Source organism: Gavialis gangeticus, unplaced genomic scaffold (genome assembly GCF_001723915.1).
Source record: "Gavialis gangeticus isolate Ggan-Ray unplaced genomic scaffold, GavGan_comp1, whole genome shotgun sequence".
NCBI classification, from domain to species: Eukaryota; Metazoa; Chordata; order Crocodylia; family Gavialidae; genus Gavialis; species Gavialis gangeticus.
In genome coordinates, this window is record NW_017729031.1 from 18085954 (window position 1) to 18105639 (window position 19686).

At 42.1% G+C, this 19686-nt stretch overlaps 1 protein-coding gene across 1 annotated transcript in view; it reads left to right on the forward strand.

The window, feature by feature from the left end:
• Nucleotides 1-19686, forward strand: part of LOC109301348 (von Willebrand factor D and EGF domain-containing protein-like) — a 451201-nt gene that overhangs the window by 266657 nt on the left and 164858 nt on the right. Inside the window, exon 13 of the mRNA XM_019522467.1 lies at nt 17592-17728. Within this exon, the coding sequence (XP_019378012.1) occupies nt 17592-17728 (137 nt within the window). The remainder of the gene's footprint in view (nt 1-17591; nt 17729-19686) is intronic.

Genomic DNA, 19686 nt, shown 5'->3' on the forward strand with positions numbered 1-19686 from the left:
TGCTAGGGACAGCACAGGTGCTGGCCCCAGGCTTTAGCTCCCCCTGGCTGCAGATCCACGAGGAGCCAGGCAGGGTTATTTTACCCCAAGTGGCACAATTTGCCCCACACCAAAGTGCATGTCCAGGCTCGTGTACTGAGGCAAAAGGCATGAGCTCAAATTTGCACTGCTTCTATCTGAGCTGCTGCAAGAGCACATGCTTGCATGTGTGGATGCGCCCGTGAAGTCCTGTTTAGATCATTTTTAAATTCCATCCATAAGAAAACATTACCAAAGGAGAAGATTGTGTGAGTAACCGGACAGGGGATACTCCTTGTTCTGGATGTTTCTTTCTACATAAACAAAGCACAGTATAATCTTCTCAAACCAGAATTAACATGCATGCCTTAAAATTGCCACAACTAGGAAAGAAAGGCCATCAGCACATTGAAATGTCTCTTCTCTTCCATGTTCACCCGAACCCCATCTGGCATGCCAATACCTGACAATGTATTTCTGACACTAGGAATAAATAGCCCCAAAAGGTACAGGAAAGAAGGTCTGCATGTAATGTATTTTAGGAATCAGAATATAACACATTTCAAATAATTTAGAATGAAATCATAATTAAATACACAAGAGCTGAAGTGCTGCTTGCAGATAGGCTTCTTCCTTGTGCACTGTTTGATTTCAACAAGAAGCTGTCCAGGTGGCCAGAGGTATAATTATCCTCAAATGAAAACTGCAATTTGGAGTTGAAAGGCACCTCTGAAATTTGGCAATGTTCCAGGAGCTTAGACTTTCTTAATGTTGCTTCACATTTCATAAAAACTCCCAACACCTGTATAAGGTGCTTAAAATGTCATTACCACCTGTAATTAAATGGAGAATCCAATTACCATGGTTAACAAATCAGGTTGGTGCCTACAATTTGTATACATTGACCATGTTGGCTATAAAAAAAATTCATAACCAGTAAAGCACACATAGTGGGATATTATATGCAGCTTGTTTAAAACTCTGATATGCAATTACAAAATAAAAGGTAATGAGGAATAATAAGGACAAATTAGTTTCACTGAGGTAATGACACTTTAAGAGTTCTGAACGTTAATTTCAATTCATATGTAGAATGTTCTAGGAAAAAAAAATCCAGCCACCAAAGTAAAAGAAAACAAAGTTAATAAAACACATTACAGGAAGACAAGACACTAATGTTATCCTACCATACTTAGGGATATATCATTTTCATATTAATGAATATGTCTCTTGATTTCAGAATTCCTATTAAGAGGCTATTTGGATTCAGTTAAATTTGTAGAGCTATGAACTGGAGCCAAGTAAGTCCCTTGTAGCCATTTGTAATAGAAGTTACATGATTTACACTCTGTTATTTTAAAATAATTATAGTGACCATTTTGAATTTTATCATACTGGTTTGGACTGAGTCCTGTTCTCTTCCTGCAGCAGTAATTAGAGAATATTAATTAAAAACAAAAACTATATTAAATAACACCGTATGGCTGAGTTATTAAAGCTGCAAAACTGGAGAACTTTGAAGTGAATGTTTCTCATATTCCTGTAGAACAGACAGCATATGAGAGATTTCCTTAAGCCTTTCTCACACCTAAGGCCTATCATATGTGTAAAAGATGTAATGCTCTGAATTGTGTGGGCAATCAAAGTTAAACCTGTCATGTTTATGCTACACATCCATTTTTAGAAGAAAAAAAACAGGAGGGGAATATTAAAAGGTAAAATATAGATGTTCTGAGGTTCTCAGTGTTCTTTTTCTTAAAACAGATATCCACACTTGAAATGTTCTTTATAAGAGCTTAAAATGTGACTTTGAAATATATATGGTTCTTTCACTCCTATCAGCTCAATGGTCTTAACTAATTTCCAGTTTGTGCTGGGCTGTAATGATTATTTAAGGGATATTAGTCTGCCAAGTAAATACATACTTTTTGGCACATGTAATATGCATTCTGTAAGCATGATAGATCATTCAGCATGGGCTATTATGGTGCGCTGGGACGATGGACGTTTGCCATGCATAAATTAGACTATGTCCAGTTAGAACATGCACCAAACCTGTCCGTGGAAAAGTAGTTCATCTTTTAAACTTGGTTTTTATTTAATATATGAAGATAGTAGCCATGGATGAAGCTTAATCTGTCTCTGAACCCGATAGTGGGACCATCTTCATGTTGAGTAGCACTTTATTCTACACTGAGCACTTCTACACGAGATGCTGACTGTGCAGTAGCTACATAATACAGGTATACCTCGTTTTATTGCACTTCACTTCATTGCGCTTTGCAGATATTGCGTTTTTTACAAATTGAGGCAAGACCCTCCACCAGCAAAAAAGATTACAACTCGCTGAAGGCTCAGATGATGGTTAGCATTTTTTAGCAATAAAGTTTTTTTTAATTAAGGTATGTACATTGTTTTTTTAGACATAATGCTATTGCACACTTAATAGACTACAGTATAGTGTAAACATAACTTTTATATGCACTGGGAAACCAAAAAATTCATGTGACTCGCTTTATTGCGATATTCACTTTATTGCGGTGGTCTGGAACCGAACCCACAATATCTCCGAGGTATGCCTGTACTGTGCGGTAGCGCGTTATATCATTGACAGTGCTAATATGCTACTGTGCAGTATTAGGCTACTGAACAGTAGCATCACTTAAAAGATGTTTGCAGGTACTGCTGCAAAGTAACTCCAGTTACTGCACATTTATTTAGTGCTTGCTAATACAAGTACTAAATAAATGTGCAGTAACGACCGCACAGTAGCGTCTTGTATAGACGTGTCCACTGCCACTGATATCAATGGGGAACCGGAGGAATAAATTAGCACCCCATACAAGGAAACATGGTGGATTTTAGGTCTCCCATAACAAGATCCATTTTATCATTGATTTAATGGCCATGTGAGTAGTGGTAAACAAAATATAATACTTTATAAGACAGGGCTGGCTTTAATTATGTTTACTTTTTTGGTATTACAGAGCATCTATTTAATTTGCCTCACATACATTAAGTGAGTATTCTTAAAGCGGAATTTAAATTCTTCTTCTTGGGGCTATTTTGGATATTGCTTTATATTCCAATGCATGGATTGCAACATATTTTTAATTGGAAAAATTATACCAATCTCAGCAAAAGTTCTTAAAGAAATGCTGACGTGCTAAAGTGGACATCACAGTAACTACTACTTTAACTTGTTTTGGCAAAACACAGTTATTTCTATAAACCAGGGGTGTAAAACCCATCCGCAGGTCAGACGAGTGACAAAGGTACCAGCCCCATATGCTGGACTCAGCAGGTATCCTGGAGCAGCTGGAGTAGATGCCATGTGCTCCAGCTGCTCTAAAGCCCTGTTGTATGTGGAGGCTGCTTAGGGACTGCAGGGCTGTGCGATATACAGCAGCTGCTCTGCCACTTGAAAGTCATGCTACACATAGTGGCTGCCAGTCTGGGACACACCATGGAGCTGATGCTCATTGGAGCAGGCTCTGTGCGGAACGCAGACCCAGAGGGGCTGGAGCAGGCACCGCATGGGGCCATCTGGCATGCTCTGCATGCTGCTTGATGATAGGGCTTCATAAGCCGGATCTGGCCTGCAAACTGTATCTTTGGCACTGCTGCGATAAGCAACTGTAAAATTTAAATAGGCATTATTGGTTTTTTCAAACCTTTCGATTTTTAATGCTGGAGCCAGTGGAATAAACTGTCTCTGATGGAATTACTCCCGATCCACACAAGCATATATGAGGGAAACTCAGACCTTGTTTCTTAAAAATATCCCCTTTTTTTCTTGTTACTGTTTCTCATTGTCAATTCTATTTTTTTATTCAAACATTCTGATTTTGTTCTTGTTTGGCTGATTAGGGCTTTTTTGAAAAATTCCTATGAGTGGACTGGATCCCAGATCCTTCCATAATCAGTGGGACAAAGTGAAACAAAGATGTTTATGTACTAGGAGTGTACTTCTTATTCCATCGCATTCACTTGCTTTCACAGGTGATTTCTGCAATCCCAGGAGCACCATACGCAGATTTCACATATAGTATAGCACTGTTTAATATGCCCTTGCTATTCCAGTGGCACCAGAGCTTTTTTGGTAGAGCTTAAGTGTACTATAAATACATTCTTACTTATTTCCTTCAAAATGGTACTAGTACCTTCAAAAAGAAATGAGGGAAGGTGCATTTAGGTAACCATATTTTGCAGATGAGGCTGTCTAAAGCCTGTAAATAGAAACCTTTATTTGGAGATTCATAATATCTATTTTTTCCTACTTTACATTAGTATGTTGGAAAACATAGGTGGGATAAATATGAGAATACATATCAAATGCTGCAGAAAATCCTGAAAGTTGGGTGATTGTTCAGTTATTCAGCATTTTTCAGTTATATTATAAAATGTTGGTGTATGAATATTAATTGCAAACTGAATTCTGTTTTTTCACACTAATCTATAAAATGAACTATATGCCCAACTCCCACAAACATAACTAAAAAGGAATATTCCTGTGAACTCTTATTCATAGAACTTGATTCATTTGAAGGGATTTGGTACCATCAGTAGGATCTCTTACCCAAATAAAATTGCACACTATGCATCATGAGTAGTGGTCCTAAACACCTATGCAAAGATAGTCTTCTAGGCTTGAAAACAAAGGGAATAACAGCATTCAGAATTAACATAATCAAATAAAGCTTAGCATGTATAAACCCAGGCTTGGGAGTTATAAGGGTAATATTTTCATATCATATTTGAAAATAATGCTTAGTTGCTTTAGAAACTTTTGCTTTAGCTGTTTTAGTAATGAACAAATTCTAGGCAAATAAAGGCCACAAATGAATAACTAGGAAAACCACTGCATAATGCACATAATCCCCAACGCACAAACATGAAAAACTAAACCAAAACACTTCTGAACCCAACTAAACCTGCCATTGTTATATTTTGATGGCCTCTGATAGCTTCTAGTTCAAGGGGAGAGATGCATTTCCTTGAAAAAGCATTGGAAGTGAATCTAAAGGGTTAACAAGCCTGATTTTGTTTTGGAGTCTCTTTTCGTTCCATAGCAATTTTTAGTTTACTTTTTTATAGCCCTGACGTAACACACACATCTGAAAAGATAAACATCAATACCACCCTAAATCTATTGTTTTAACTCCCAGTTCTTTTCCATCCAAAGCACAAACCTGGCTGGCTTAGAGTGGAGCTATTAGCTTGATAGTTACAAAGTCAATAGAAACCGAATTTTAAAAGGATATCAAATCCTGATGATAAGGGACATGGAAGGTTGCATGCTCAGTGATCCATACTGTTCCCTGCAAATCAGATCAGGGAGATTAATCTTTTCTGCTGATTAGTTTATTTGCTTTAATGCAAAGCGGTGAAAACAGTTCAGTGAAACATGTAGCTAACACCATTTTTCTGAAATATATAGAAACAACAGCTACAAAACTTTAAGGGATGAGAGATATGGTTTAAACTGACTGCAGTTAAACATTCAGATGTAAGCCTACAACTTTGTACCCTGCTGTGTGCAAGCTCTGCAGGAAGTTGCAAGCTTAAATCTTGTAAAACTGAAAGCAAAATAAGAAAACAAACACAAAATTGTCAATAGAAGTCTCCTACTATTAGTTCATGAACTGAAAGCACCAAATTCCTGTTCAAACAATTTTGAATAACTAGCACATTCATAATAATGAAAGCTTGTTTTATAGATAATTAGCAAACAGAAAAAAAAGAAACATTCACCTACTAAATTGCAGAAGACAATTAATCCTGCTATAGCATGGACATGTAGGCACTGATCTAGCAAACATGCATGCATGTGAATAATTTTATGTATTTTATGGGCACTTTGCCCTATGGCAACGTTGTTACTGTGCTGTGCTTTAGTACTTTCTTTTATAAATACTAAAGCACGGTGTAGTAATTGCCCCTACTGCTCTGTATGCATGGCGCATGGTTATTTTTAGCTGCTATTTCACTGCAGCAGTGCACTAAAACAGGGGAGCGCGCCACTACAGCGAAGTAGCTGCTGGTGATATGAAGATGCATGTGATCACTATGTCACCATAGTGCATCTGTAGGGTGACATGTAGATGCATCCTATGAGTACATTTTATTAACTCTTTGTGTTCAGTAAAACTAGTACGTGCCTGAAGTCAGGTACCATCTTTATATGTGCTCCAGTGGGGTGGGGGAGGGGCGGGGGCATGCACTTTAATTAGAGTGGCTCTTAGGACCTGCTAATTAAAGCACCCACAATGTCTTGTGCATTCAGTGTCCCATGCTTCAAAATGGCAGTGGGGGTGCTTTAACTAAAGCCCATTTGATAAGCTTTAGTTAAAGCACTCCCACCGCTATTTTGAAGTGCAGGGACATTGAATACACATGACATCTGCTGGGACGACATCTGCTGGGAGGAGCAGTCAGCCAGGTCAGACCATTCATGAAAGTTCCTTGCTGAGATACAGGACCTCCACTTAACCCAGGAGGTGCACAGTCCCACCAGGGGGAATGCCATCCTGGACCTGGTTCTGGCCACAGACGATGACCTGGTGAGGGAACTCCAGGTTCTTGACCACCTGGGTTACAGTGATCATTGCCTACTGGAAATCACCATACAGCGCAGGGTGTCAAGGGCCTGCAGTAAGGCAATAGCCCTTGACTTCAAGAGGGTCAACTTCAATGAGTTGAGGAGATTGGTAGGAGAGGCACTGGGGTCCTGGAGAGTTGGGGAACTGGGTGTCCAAGATGAGTGATCATTCCTTAAGGAGATGATCCTCCAAGCACAAGGGGCGACAGTCCCAATGAGAATCAAAGGGGGAAAGAGTGCTCAAAAGCCCCCCTGGCTCACCAAAGGCATTCAGGAATGCCTGAAAGCCAAAAAAAGAGGCATATACCCAGTGGAAGGGAGGGGCTATCATCAAAGAGGAGTATACCTCCATCGCTTAGGCTTGTAGCAGGGCTGTTAGGAAACCTAAGGCAGATATGGAACTAGGGCTAGCACCAAGGATCAAGGACAACAAAAAGTTCCTTTTTCAATACATAGGGAGTATGGAGAAAGCACTGGGTAATGTGGGCCCCTGCGGGATATGCTTGGCAATCTGGTGGTTGCACCAGAGGAAAAGGCAGACCTTTTTAACAATTTCTTTGCCTCCATTTTTTGTGCAGGGACCAGGACTCCCCCACTGAGATTCAGGATGGACTCAGGAGAGACTCTGACAGGCCTAGGGTCAGGAAGTACTGAGTTAGGGAACTTCTGGAGGGGCTGGACATGTTCAAATCAGCAGGTCCATATGCTCTCCACCCCAGAGTGCTGAGGGAATTGGCAGGGGCTATCAAGGGGCCCCTAGCATGGCTTTATGAGCACTCGTGGTGCTCTGGCCAGGTGCCAGATGACTGGAAGAGGGCCAATGTGGTCCCCATTTTCAAAAAATGGAGGAGGAAGGACCCGGGCAACTATAGGCCCGTTAGTCTTACTTCAATCCTGGGGAAGCTGTTTGAGAAGATTATCCAGGAGCACATCTGGGAAGGAACAGCAGGGAGGAAAATGCTCAGGGGCAACCAACATCAGTTCATTAGGGGCAGGTCCTGTCAGACCAACCTGATTGCCTTCTACGATCAGGTCACAAAATCATTGTCACGGTGGATATAGTCTTTCTGGACTTCTGGAAGGCCTTTGACACTGTCTCCCACCCCATTCTCATTAAAAAGCTAGGTGACTGTGGCATTTATGCCTACAGTCAGATGGGTCACAAATTGGCTGATGGGCCACACCCAGAGAGTGGTGATGGATGGGTCGTATTCGACCTGTAGGGATGTGGGCAGTGGGGTCCCCCAGTGTTCGGTCCTTGGGCCCGCACTGTTTAATCTCTTTATTAGTGACTCGGATGAGGGGGTGAACAGCACCCTGTTTAAATTCACTGATGACACCAAGATCTGGGGTGAGGTTGGGCACGCTAGAAGGGAGGGACAGGATACATCTGGACCTGGACAGGTTACAGGGGTGGGTGAATAAGAATAGGATGGGATTCAGTACTGACAAGTGCAGGATACTGGACTTGGGCAGTAAGAACCAGAAGCATGCCTATAGGCTGGGGAACTCCCTTCTCAAAAGCACAGTGGCAGAAAGAGATCTTGGAGTCATTATCGATTCCAAAATGAACATGGGCCGTCAATGTGAGGACACGATCAATAAGGGCAACCGCACCTTGTCATGTATCCACAGATGCATCACAAGTAGGGGCAAGGAGGTGATCCTCTTCCTCTATGCAACACTGGTCAGGCCACAGTTGGAGTACTGTGTCCAGTTCTGGGTGCCACACTTTAGGAGAGATGTGGCCAGCATGGAGAGGGTCCAGAGGAGGGCCACTCGTATGATCCAGGGACAACAGGGCAGACCCTATAAGGAGAGGCTATGGGACCTGAACCTGTTTAGCCTGCATAAGAGAAGGCTGAGAGGGGACCTGGTGGCCATCTACAAACTTACCAGGGAGGACTGGGAGGGAATGGGAGAGACCCTGTTCACCTGCGCACCTCCCGAAGTAACAAGGAATAAGTTGTCTGAGAGTAGGTTCAAACTGGACATTAGAAGGCACTACTTCAACAGTCAGAGCAGCTAGGATCTGGAACCAACTTCCAAGCGAAGTGGTGCTGGCTTCTACCTTGGGGGTCTTTAAGAAGAGGCTTGACAGTTACCTAGCTAGGGTCATATGAGTCTAGTACTCTCTCCTGCCCAGGGCAGGGGGTCAGACTTGATGATCTACTTAGGTCCCTTCCAATCCTACATCTATGAATCTATGAATCTATGACACCGAGGCTGCTGAAGCATGCTAATTAGCGTACTCCAGCAGACTTAGTTAATCGAGTATTCTCCAATGCATTCTAACTAAAATGCATCAGAGCAGGTTTAAGCATGTGTATAGGTGTCCCATGAGCCTAATCCCAGGAACTACTGACTTTGTGGGCTTAACTATTTGGTGTCAGTGGCAGGTTCCACTGAGTGATGAGCTAAGCACGCCCCACCCATCTGAGTTCACTGATGTACTCTGGAACTAGAAGTTAACCCATGAGCCACCTCTCAGTTCAACCCCAGGCACTGCTTTCAAACTCTCAGGTCTCCAGCAGGTCTGAGTGCAAGCTCTGAGGATGAGCACAGATCAGCTTCATTGGTGACCATCCAGCTCTGGGGTGCTTCAGAAGATTTGATGTGCATGCGATATTCAGCCCTATTGGTCCACCACTGATGCAAAACATAAAAGCCATACCAAGCTTTTATTCAGGCCCTGTAAAGAGGGCCCAACATACAGGAATGGAGTAATACCAATGGCTGTTTATACACACATACGTAAGTACTTACAGAATTAGGATATTAGTATGTTTCCTTTCATTATTGCTTTCAAGAATCATATAGGACAGTACTGTTTAGATACACACTTGAACCAATACTCAGGCACCAGTGTTAGGAAGGTTGCACCACTCATTGTCAAAACTCAGTCCACAGATCACAAATGTGTGTTTATATGACTACCACTATCTTGGAGGATGCCAAAGACAAAAAGCAGCTTGAACTAAAGAGCCAGGGACTGCAGTGTGGGGACTCACAGACACATATTATTTAAGATCAAACAATTAAGGCAGAGGGTAGGGGGGATGGATAACACAAAACAGACTCTGACTAGTTTGTTATACTTACCATTTAGAAGATTGTACTCTGTGAAACAGCTGTCATCTAGTAGGGCATTCTGGACCCTGATATTCAAGAAATACCAGCAGTCAGCATACACTTGCCAATACTTTTTTTCCTAGAAATGCGATTCAAAATAGGTCTAAGCTTAAGTCCTCAGTAGCCAGAATAACACTTTCTATAATTGGGTAATAATACACTATTATCTTAAACACTATGCATGAAAGAGACAAGTACATTGATACATTTTAAACTACTAAATGCCATGTTTTATAAATAATACATCATAATATTAATGTGGATTTTTCACCTCAACTGAGATGCACCCATTTTCAGCTGCAGGATCAGCCTCCTAAATTGTTTTTCATTACTTATGCTGCTTATTTATTTTTCTCCCACTTTTTACAAAGAAAAATAGGGTAGTCAATTTCCTTTTGTTTACTTGAATCAGCTTCCAGTCAATTTCAATTTTAGGTTCTGAGGCACTAGCCCAAAGCTGTATTGTGTAGGGTGCAAATACTACAAAGGATTGTTGATTTGCATTATGAAATATTTTAGTCAAATGTACAGACCAAATGTAGATCCATGCCTATTCTTCCTCAAGACTGGAACAGGCTTACTTTTACAAAATCCTTGATTTTGATTCAACTATAATCAGTATATTTTTAAGCCAGATTTATTCATATTATTTACATAATGGACCATAACAACTATCTCTAAAATCCTTCTGAAATATGTCTTTGGATAGTTTTCTTTAAAGTCCATTATGTAGCCCATGCACTGAAACTTCATGTAAATACACACAGAAGGAATTTGCTCTGCTTGAAATGTTAGGAACTATAAATTTAGCATTTTTTCTGTATAGTCTACTATGGAAGCCTATTCAAGAGGAAAACAGCTGAAGGTGGGAATGCTCACTGCTTTCTAAGAGAAGTCTGTTTCTGTAGAAAGCAGAGATTCCAAACCAAACATGTTTGCCTTCATACTTCATCCTTTGCAACCTAAAATATGTAAATCGTGCCCATGACATTTTCTAATCCAAATTGCTCTCTCCTGCAAAACCTATGATACTTTTTTTAAGAATAAGGATTTGCCCAATTTTTCTAAAATTTCCTGTACATCAACCAATATGCAGCATATGTACATGAACAGATTGGCCTTCTATCCTGCCCTACAAGTGGCCTTACAGCCGTATATACATACACACATTGTTTCTGAAGCAGTTTGGACTTGGGAGAAATGGTGGTGGGAGGGGGAATTCAGTTGTCTTTACCTTGTCTTTATCATAGTAAAACTAATAGCACACTATTAACCAAAATCCTGGGGGGGAAGAGTTTGAATTGCATCCAATCTTGTTATATTTTGGTTTTGTCACTGTGAAACGTTATCATCCAAACAGATCACTGTTCTGAAAAATGGGTCTGAAATACAGTCACGCCTGGATGCATCTGCACCATGGGCAGCAGCAGCACATGAAGCAGCATAAGTCACTGTGCTGCTGGTGGTGGTGACACCTGCATTTTTTATACCTCCTCACTCCCCAAACTGGGTACCTGGGGCTCATGCCTCAGTCAATGACTTTAGCTACACTGCTGCCCAAATGAGACTCCTAAATTTTCAGGTCTGTAGAGAAGTGGCCTGATTCCAGTTTTTGGTTGTAACTGTGTTGGTCTAAGGACATAGGCAGGCAAGGTTCTTTGGGTAAATGTGATATCTTTTATTAGACCAACTAAGTAGTTGGAAAAAAGTTCTTTGCAAGCTTTCATGTGCAATTACCCTTCTTCAGGCATAGGGAGTCTTTGCTGTTTTGCGACTTCAAAGAATGAAAGAAGCTAAAAGTCTGACAGGATGTCAGTAAGAATGTATGTATATAGGTGGAAATTAGGCAAACAAATGATAGAAAAGGGGTGGAGGGGGGAAATGAGGGGGGGAGCCAAAGGTAAGTAAGGAAGACTCTACTGCAGTACTTTTCCAAGGTAGAAAAGAGGCTGCCTGTGAAAAAGGTAAATAGCTGGAAATCAGGAAGACAAAGGGTAGAAAAGGAGGGGAGGGGCAAAAAGGGGGAGGGGGCAAAGTATAAAAGGTCAAGTCTGGCAGGTACCTGGTGAATCAGATGTCAGACAGGTTGTAATGTGTCATAAATCCAATGTCTAAACTGAGTCCATGATTTTTTGTATCCATTGGATTTATGAAGTGAAGTTCGTAGGCTCGTCTACGGAAGGTGTTTTGTAAGTTCCCTTTGAGGATTAAAACTAAGAGATTGGAGGGGGAGTGATTGTCTGTGAGAAGTGTGCTTCCACAGGTAATTGGATATTCTTGTCTTTGATAGATTTTCAGTGTGTGTTCATTCTGGTGCACAGTTGTTGTTTGGTTTCTTCTACATATTTTCCATCAGGGCATTTGGTGCACTGGATGAGATATACAACATTTCTGGAGGTGCAGGTATAAGATCCAGGAATGGTGATGGTTCAGTTTTGGGGTGTATAGTGGGGGTGATGGAGGTATGTTGGCAGGTTTTGCATTTGTTGTCCTGGCATGGTCTGGATCCATTCGGTGTGGTTTGGATCATAGAAAGTTTGCTTCTGGTTAACGAGGTTTGGTGCTTGTTTAAAGGCTGCAATGGGTTGTTCTGAAAAGGTCTCTTTAAGAATTGGATATTCTTCTAGTATGGGTTGCAATTGTTTGAGGATTTTCCATGTAGGTTGCAAGGAAGGATGGTATGTCATAACTAATGGTGTACTATTTGTGGGAATTTTCTTTTTGTACTGTAGCAAATCTTCGCATGGTATCTGGGTGGCTCTTTCTAAAATATACTCTTGCTCTAGAGGAGTGATAGGTGAAGGCCCTTTTGAGATTTGTGAGGTGGTTATTACAGGCATTCTCCTCAGTGCAAATTTGGTGGTATTGGAGAGCTTGGCTATAAATTACAGCTTTCTTGGTGTGTTTAGGGTGATTGCTGGTTCTATGTAGATATGTATGTTGGTCTGTGGGTTTCTTGTATATAGTGGCTTGTATTTTACCATTTTGCATATTGATCATGGTGTCCAAAAAGGAAATGCTGGTGCTAGAGTATTCAAATGATAGTCTGATGGAGGAGTGATGATTATTGAATATTTAGAGGAAATCAATCAGAGACTGGAGGGTTTTGATCCAAATGATGAAGATGTCATCTATGTAGCTCAGGTATAGCATGGGTTTGATGATGCAGTTCTTGAGGAAGTCTTCTTCCAGGTGGGCCATAAAAAGGTTGGCATTTTGTGGGTCCATTTTTGGTGCCCATAGTTATCTGAAGGAAGTGTTGATTGTTGAAACTGAAGTTGTGTGTCAGGATGAAGTATATGAGTTCAGTGATACCGTGAGGTCTATACTCTAAGGTCTGTACTCTGACTTGTAATCTTGCTCTTATAGATATGTAAGGCAGTCTTGGATGCCATCCTGGTGTGGTATGTTGGTGTATAAGCTAGTGACATCCATGGTGGCTAGTAGGGTATTGCTAGGAAGGTGGTCTATGTTTCTGAGTTTTTTCAGGAAGTCTGTTGTATCTTAGATAAAATTCAGTCTTTGGGTGATGAGCAGTTTTAGGATGGATTCGATGAAACCTGATATTTCTAACACTAGGGTTCCATGGTTACACAGCAAAAATCTATCAAAGACAAGAATACCTGATTACCTGTGGGGTCACACTTCTTACAAGACAATCACTCTCTCTTCAATCTCTCAGTTCTAATCCTCAAAGGGAACTTACAAAATACCTTTTGTAGATGAGTCTATGAACCTCACTTCATAAATCTACTGGATACAAAAACTCATGGACTCAGTATAGACATTGGATTTATGACACATTACAACCTGCCAGACATGTGATTCACCAGGTACCTGCCAGACCTAACCTTTTACACTTCTCTTTTTCCCCTCTTCCTCCCATCATCTCCTTTTCTACCCTTTGTCTTCCTAATTTCCAGCTATTTACTTTTTCACAGGAAGCCTCTTTTCTAACTTGAAAAAAGTACTACAATAGAGCCTCCCTTACTTACCTTTGGCTTTTTTCCCCCTCATTTCCCCCCTGCTTCCCTTTTCTATCTTACATTTCCCTAATTTCTATCTATTTACATTTTCAGTGACATCCAGTCAGACTTTAAGCTTCTTTTGTTCCTTGGAGTCTCAGAACAGCAAAGATACCCTATGCCTGAAGAAGGGTGACTGCACCCAAAAGCTTGCAAAGACCTTTTTTCATACTACTCAGTTGGTCAGTGGTGACATGTAGGGGGTGCACAGGGGTGCACATGCACCCCCTGAGAGCACTGGTGCACCCCCTGACAGGCAGTGCTCCCCAGTTAGGCAACAGGCAGGGGGGGCAGGTGGAAGTGCCAGTGCCCCCCCTGTGATCACCAGCCAGGGAGTGAGGGCACCAGGAGAAGTGCCATTGGCACTTCAAGGAGTACTGCTCATGCTTCTGGGTCAGCACAGTTAGCCGTGGCGGGATCTCCCCTTCCTGGTCACTGACTGGTAGCTGGGGGGGGGCCACATGCCCCCCTGACTCAGGAGGCACCAGTTGCCCATGCAACTGGTCTAATAAAAGATACCACATCTACCCAAAGAAACTTGCCTGATTTTCCAGAAACATATGAGAAATGAGTGATTTTGTAAATCAGGCCAATTTGGTTGGATCTCATGTCTAAACTTTAGGCACCCCTTTCTGACAACATCAGCCATAACACATTATTAAAATGACCATTTGCCCCACTCTCCCTCTTACCTTCCCTTTCTATTTTGGTCCCCAAAAGGCTCCTAGTGAAAAGTTCTGCATGAGGCTTCCACCAGAGATTTTGCTACCTAGCTTTCAGTTGACTGGTGTGGACCAGTAAGGGAAAAATAAGGTCCTTCTGCCCAGCAGCTGAACTTGTGCATCTGGAAGTGCTCCCAGAGGGAGCTGATAGAAAAAAAATCAAATCTGACTTTCTTCCTCAGGTGAGGGATGGCAGGAAAACCACAGGTCAATGTTTTTTCTACAAAATTATCACCAAAACTATCCCATGTTTACCCTGCTCTAACCCATTGCATTACAAGCCTTGGGAGATGATTTCCTAAAATATATGATAAATATTTTCCCTGGATTTAAACCAATTTGATGAAATTGTGAAAAGGGTAAAAACACCTAGGCATAAAGCAAATACTATATACTAGACTGATGGTATAAGTCACTCTGGATTCCACTGTGGCAGAATATCTTTTGCTGTTATCCAACACACCCAATGTTGTTTAGATGCATAATCGGATGTGATAAAACCCATATAAAAAGGGCACAGATGGCTATACTGCAAACAAGCCTGCTTTTAGGGACACTGTGAACATGGCCTCTGTGAAGAAGAAAGCTTTGCACATCCATTCCTGTCTTTGATTTCTTTCCAGGTTATATGATTTTTTTTTAATTGTAAAGACTTGAAAATCTGAAAAGGTTATAATAAAGCTAATGCAATCTTAGCTACAACAGCACTAGTGGGTGTGACTATTAAAATCTCATGAAAAGCATAATGAAGCATTTTTTACTTTTATGCACTAACTACAAAAGAAATCAATTTATCAAAACTGTTCACTACATCTGACTAATAGTTTTGTACATTACAGGACTACTCAAATAACCAGTGAATGCTGATAAGCTGTAAACTGTTTGTCTTTTAGTAAATATAGCTTTTGTGCCCAACAGTGCCATTAATACTGCTGCAATAAAATCTTGAACCAGAATGCATAAAAGCATTTCAAAAGCACGGGAGACGCCTTTTACAATTTCCTACATTTGCATTATGTTCTTTTGCCTTCCCCACCTCCCCTCCCCTCCCCTCCACAAAGGAAAGTAAGTGGCATGCAACTATATTGCTTTGGATTGTAACCTTCTGGGATCACAAAATTTAAGCAGCATTAAACATAGACAGTGCTTAGATGGCAGACCCCTAAAAAAGCCAGATACTGTAGGAGGTTTTATTGCCAATTCAGCTGGTTGCACTTTGCCCTCTAAATCAGAACTGAACTAATGTCCCATTATAGTGTTAGGCAATAAGGTGTTGCTGACGGTGCTGCAACTAAACCAAAATTATGAATTTGCTGCAACAGTCAGTACAATGAATTCTACAGTCTGTGGTATGCTGCATGTCAGATTAGGTGTATATAATAATGTCTTCTACCCTTAGAATCATAGACTCATAGAATCAATGAGTTAGAAGGGACCTAGACAGATCATCGAGTCCGACCCCCTGCCATGGGCAGGAAGGAGCACTGGGGGTGGCAGGGGTCATAAGACCCCAGCCAGGTGCCTATCCAGTCTCCTCTTGAAGATCTCCAGGGAAGGTGAGAGCACCACCTCTCTGCAAAGCCTGTTCCAGGCTCTGGCCACCCTTACAGTGCAGTAGTTCTTCCTAATATCTAACTTAAACCTATCCTCCCTCAGCTTGTGGCCATTGTTCCTGGTGACTCCAAGGGGGGCCCTGGTGAACAGACTTTCCCCGAGTCCCTGCTGCTGGCCCCTGATAAGGCTGTAGGCAGCCACAAGATCCCCCCTCAGTCTCCTCTTGCGGTGACTGAAGAAATTCAGGTCCCTCAGCCTCTCCTCATAAGGCTGGCCACGGAGGCCCTCAACCATACGAGTGACCCTCCTCTGGACCCTCTCCAGGATCTCCATGTCCTTCTTGAAGTGCGGTGCCCAGAACTGGACACAGTACTCCAGCTGCGGCCTGACCAGCACCTCATAGAGGGGGAGAAACCACATAGAGGGGGAGCAAAATCTGTTAATCTCACTGAAGAAATGAAAAACTATAACTTTTCTTCCAGTCATGATAGAAGTAAGACAACTACTAAAATAGTATGTTGATGGGAACTATTAGTAACTAACTTGATACAAAGATCCATTGCATTGTATTTTTGTTTGCAAAGAAAGAGGTATTAACTTCAGCCTCCTGGATACAATTTAGCATTTGGGACAATTGCATTCTGATCCTCACAATGGTGCCCAGATATGACAGCAATAGGCACATTACATTATAGATACCTAAAATAATACACAATAATTTAGTCTCCTTTCCCCTTAAATGAAAGAGGAATAAACTACTACAGAGAAGCTTTCATGTACCAGGGATTAAAAGCATCCACACTGGTAGAGACACTGCCATACTATAAAGCCACACCCTTGTTTACCTCCTAGTAACTTGTTTGCTTGCTCATATCCTTAGTCAGGTGAACATTTAACTCAGTATGTAAAGATTTAAACATTCCTCTCCTGTGCTTCCTTGGGTGATGATTATATCATAGCATACGGAAAACATATCAATACCACTTAGTATTTATGTCATGCCACCCGCTTGAGAATCATAAAGCACTTTACAAACATTAATGGTTGAAATTCAACCTTGGGCAGAGGGACAGCAAAGGACTATACATCACTTAAGTCCCATTTAATCCTTCAAAACAGGGTTTAAGTGAAACTTAAATGGTGCATGGCCCTTGTGCTGACTAGCTGCAGAGCTGAGTTCCTCTGATTAATGACTTAACCCTCACAAGCACAACATCCCTGTGAGTTATGTCAGTATTATGGCAGATATAGTTCCTTTGAAAGGAAACATCTCTTCCCATGTTGTACTTTACACTCATTTGGATTATTATCCTGGCAAAGGTTGATCTTCTTCTATGATGATTGTTGATGCTGCTCTATATGACTGCATCCTTTGTAAATGAAATTTAAAAGAAGACAGACCAGGTATGTGAGCCATAAACACTAGGGAAGTTAGTTAAAAAAAACCTAGGGGAACAGCAAGAACAATCTAATAAAATTGGCCTAAATACAATATGAAGTTTTGTGCTCTAAAATATTATATTTATCTCACCCTTTCAGATCACGCTTTAGAAATCACAGACTTAGAGAACAGGGGACTCTGCGATATACGAATTTCTGATTGCAGCAGGATCCGGGTGTTTGGCCTTGGCTTCAGAGATTCTCCTCATCTACACTGTGAGGTCACCAGATTGACTGTAAGCAGTGTGCACCATGGGAACACAAGCAAAGGAAATGGGTGATATAGTAGAACTCCCGAGACGTGTTGGGTGTCATTTTGGTGTGCATAACACCTATTACAAACATTTACCTTGTAAACCAGGGATTTAACACTTACGTGGTCTCACAGGCTGGATGAGGAACACAGGGCTAGTCTGCTGGCCTGACTGAGCCCATAGACTGGTCTCACATGCCAGATCAAGCTGCAGGGATAATCCAGTGTGGGATCTGCATGCAGTGTGTACCCTGGACCAGGTCCAACACATATGCCAGCTCCAGCCCTGTGCACCACATGCAGCACCCACCATCTCTGGCCCTGACCCCAGCCCTATGTGTGGCACATGACGTGTGAGGATGGTCTGAAGCATGAGCTACATGCAGGACACAGTGGCAGTCTGAGGCACATGGTACCTGTGGCACCTGTGCCAACCCAGGCCTGCATGCTGGATCTGGTATGCAGGGCTGATCTATAGGCCCAATTTAGGCCAGCCCTGAATCCAGCATGCCAGTGTGGCATGGCACTACACATGCCCCCAACTCAGTCCCATGTACTGCATGTAGAGCAGTGATCTCCTAACTTTTTAAGTAGGAGATCATCTTTGGCATTTAAAAGCACCCCAAGACCTATCATCACTGCCAACCCGCCACCCAGCAGGTAAGTCTGTGGGAAGGGAAGGCAGGGCAGATCGAGACAGAGGGAAAAAAAAATTATTTGGGGATGTGCTTCCCCAGCAGGTAAGTCCCACTAAACCAGGTCCCCACTCAACTTACCCCTGCTCCTGCCTCTGCAACACTGTCCCGCACCATGGAGGCCTGAACTAGCCCCCACCCCTTCCCTCCCCCACAGACTGACCTGCTGGCTTGGGGCATGGACGTGCAGGCATGCAGGCACTCAGCCCTCCCACCCCACCCTTGGATCAAGACTCCAAGAGGCTCTGAGATGTACTGTGAGAGGCTCCGCGATCTACCGGTGGATTGTGATCTGCTGGTTGGTGCCCACTGATGTAGAGCATTCCATCTCCAGCCCCATGGGCCACACAGCATACAGGGCTGGTCCAAGGGCATATGCTAGTTGTAACACCCATACCAAACCAGTTTGGGGTGCTGGATCAGGCAAGTGGCCAGTCTGTGAGCCCAGTCTGGACCAGTCCTGTATCCAGAGTACAGGGCCAGTCCAGCACAGGTTGCATGCAACACAACCTAGACTGGCCCTGCACTGTGTGCAGCCCACACCAGACAAACTTTACCATGCAGTGTGCTGGACCAGTTGGAGACCCACAGGCAGCACTTCAGGTTGTGCGCTAGGGCTCCACAGGCCAGATCCAGTGCATGGGCCATATATTCAACACCCCTGTTGTAAACAAAGGCTGAAGCTTCTCAGCACCTCACAGGATTGGTTCCTAAGGAGGCCAAAACAATGTATTCTTGCCCATTTTCTCTGTAGGCTTTTGTTTAACTGTAGTTTGGTTCAGCTTCACTCCAGTTCAATGAAGCCTGAAATCACAATATTATTTCCCATTTTGTGCATCTGGAATCTGTATACTTGGCTGTATTTCTAAATGCTCTTGAATGTTAAGTGTTGCAGCTAAATATAAGGCTTCTTTGACACAGTTACACCAATATTTGAATTTTCTCAGTTACAGCCCACTGTTGAGTGGCACATTTGAAAGATTATGATTATCTATCTTGTTCTGTAATCCTATAGTTTTATTTAGTTAAATCTGTAGAGCTATGAACTGGAGCCAAGTAAGTCCTTTGTAGCCATTTGTAATCAAAATATAAGAATACAAAGGGGCAATATTATGTGTTCTTGAATTATTCGATCTATGTATATATGTGTGTGGGGGGGGTGTTTATAAGCTCATATAAACTTAGCACTCATATGCTCTCTGTGTGTGTGTGTGTGTGTGTGTGTGTGTGTGTGTGTGTGTGTGTG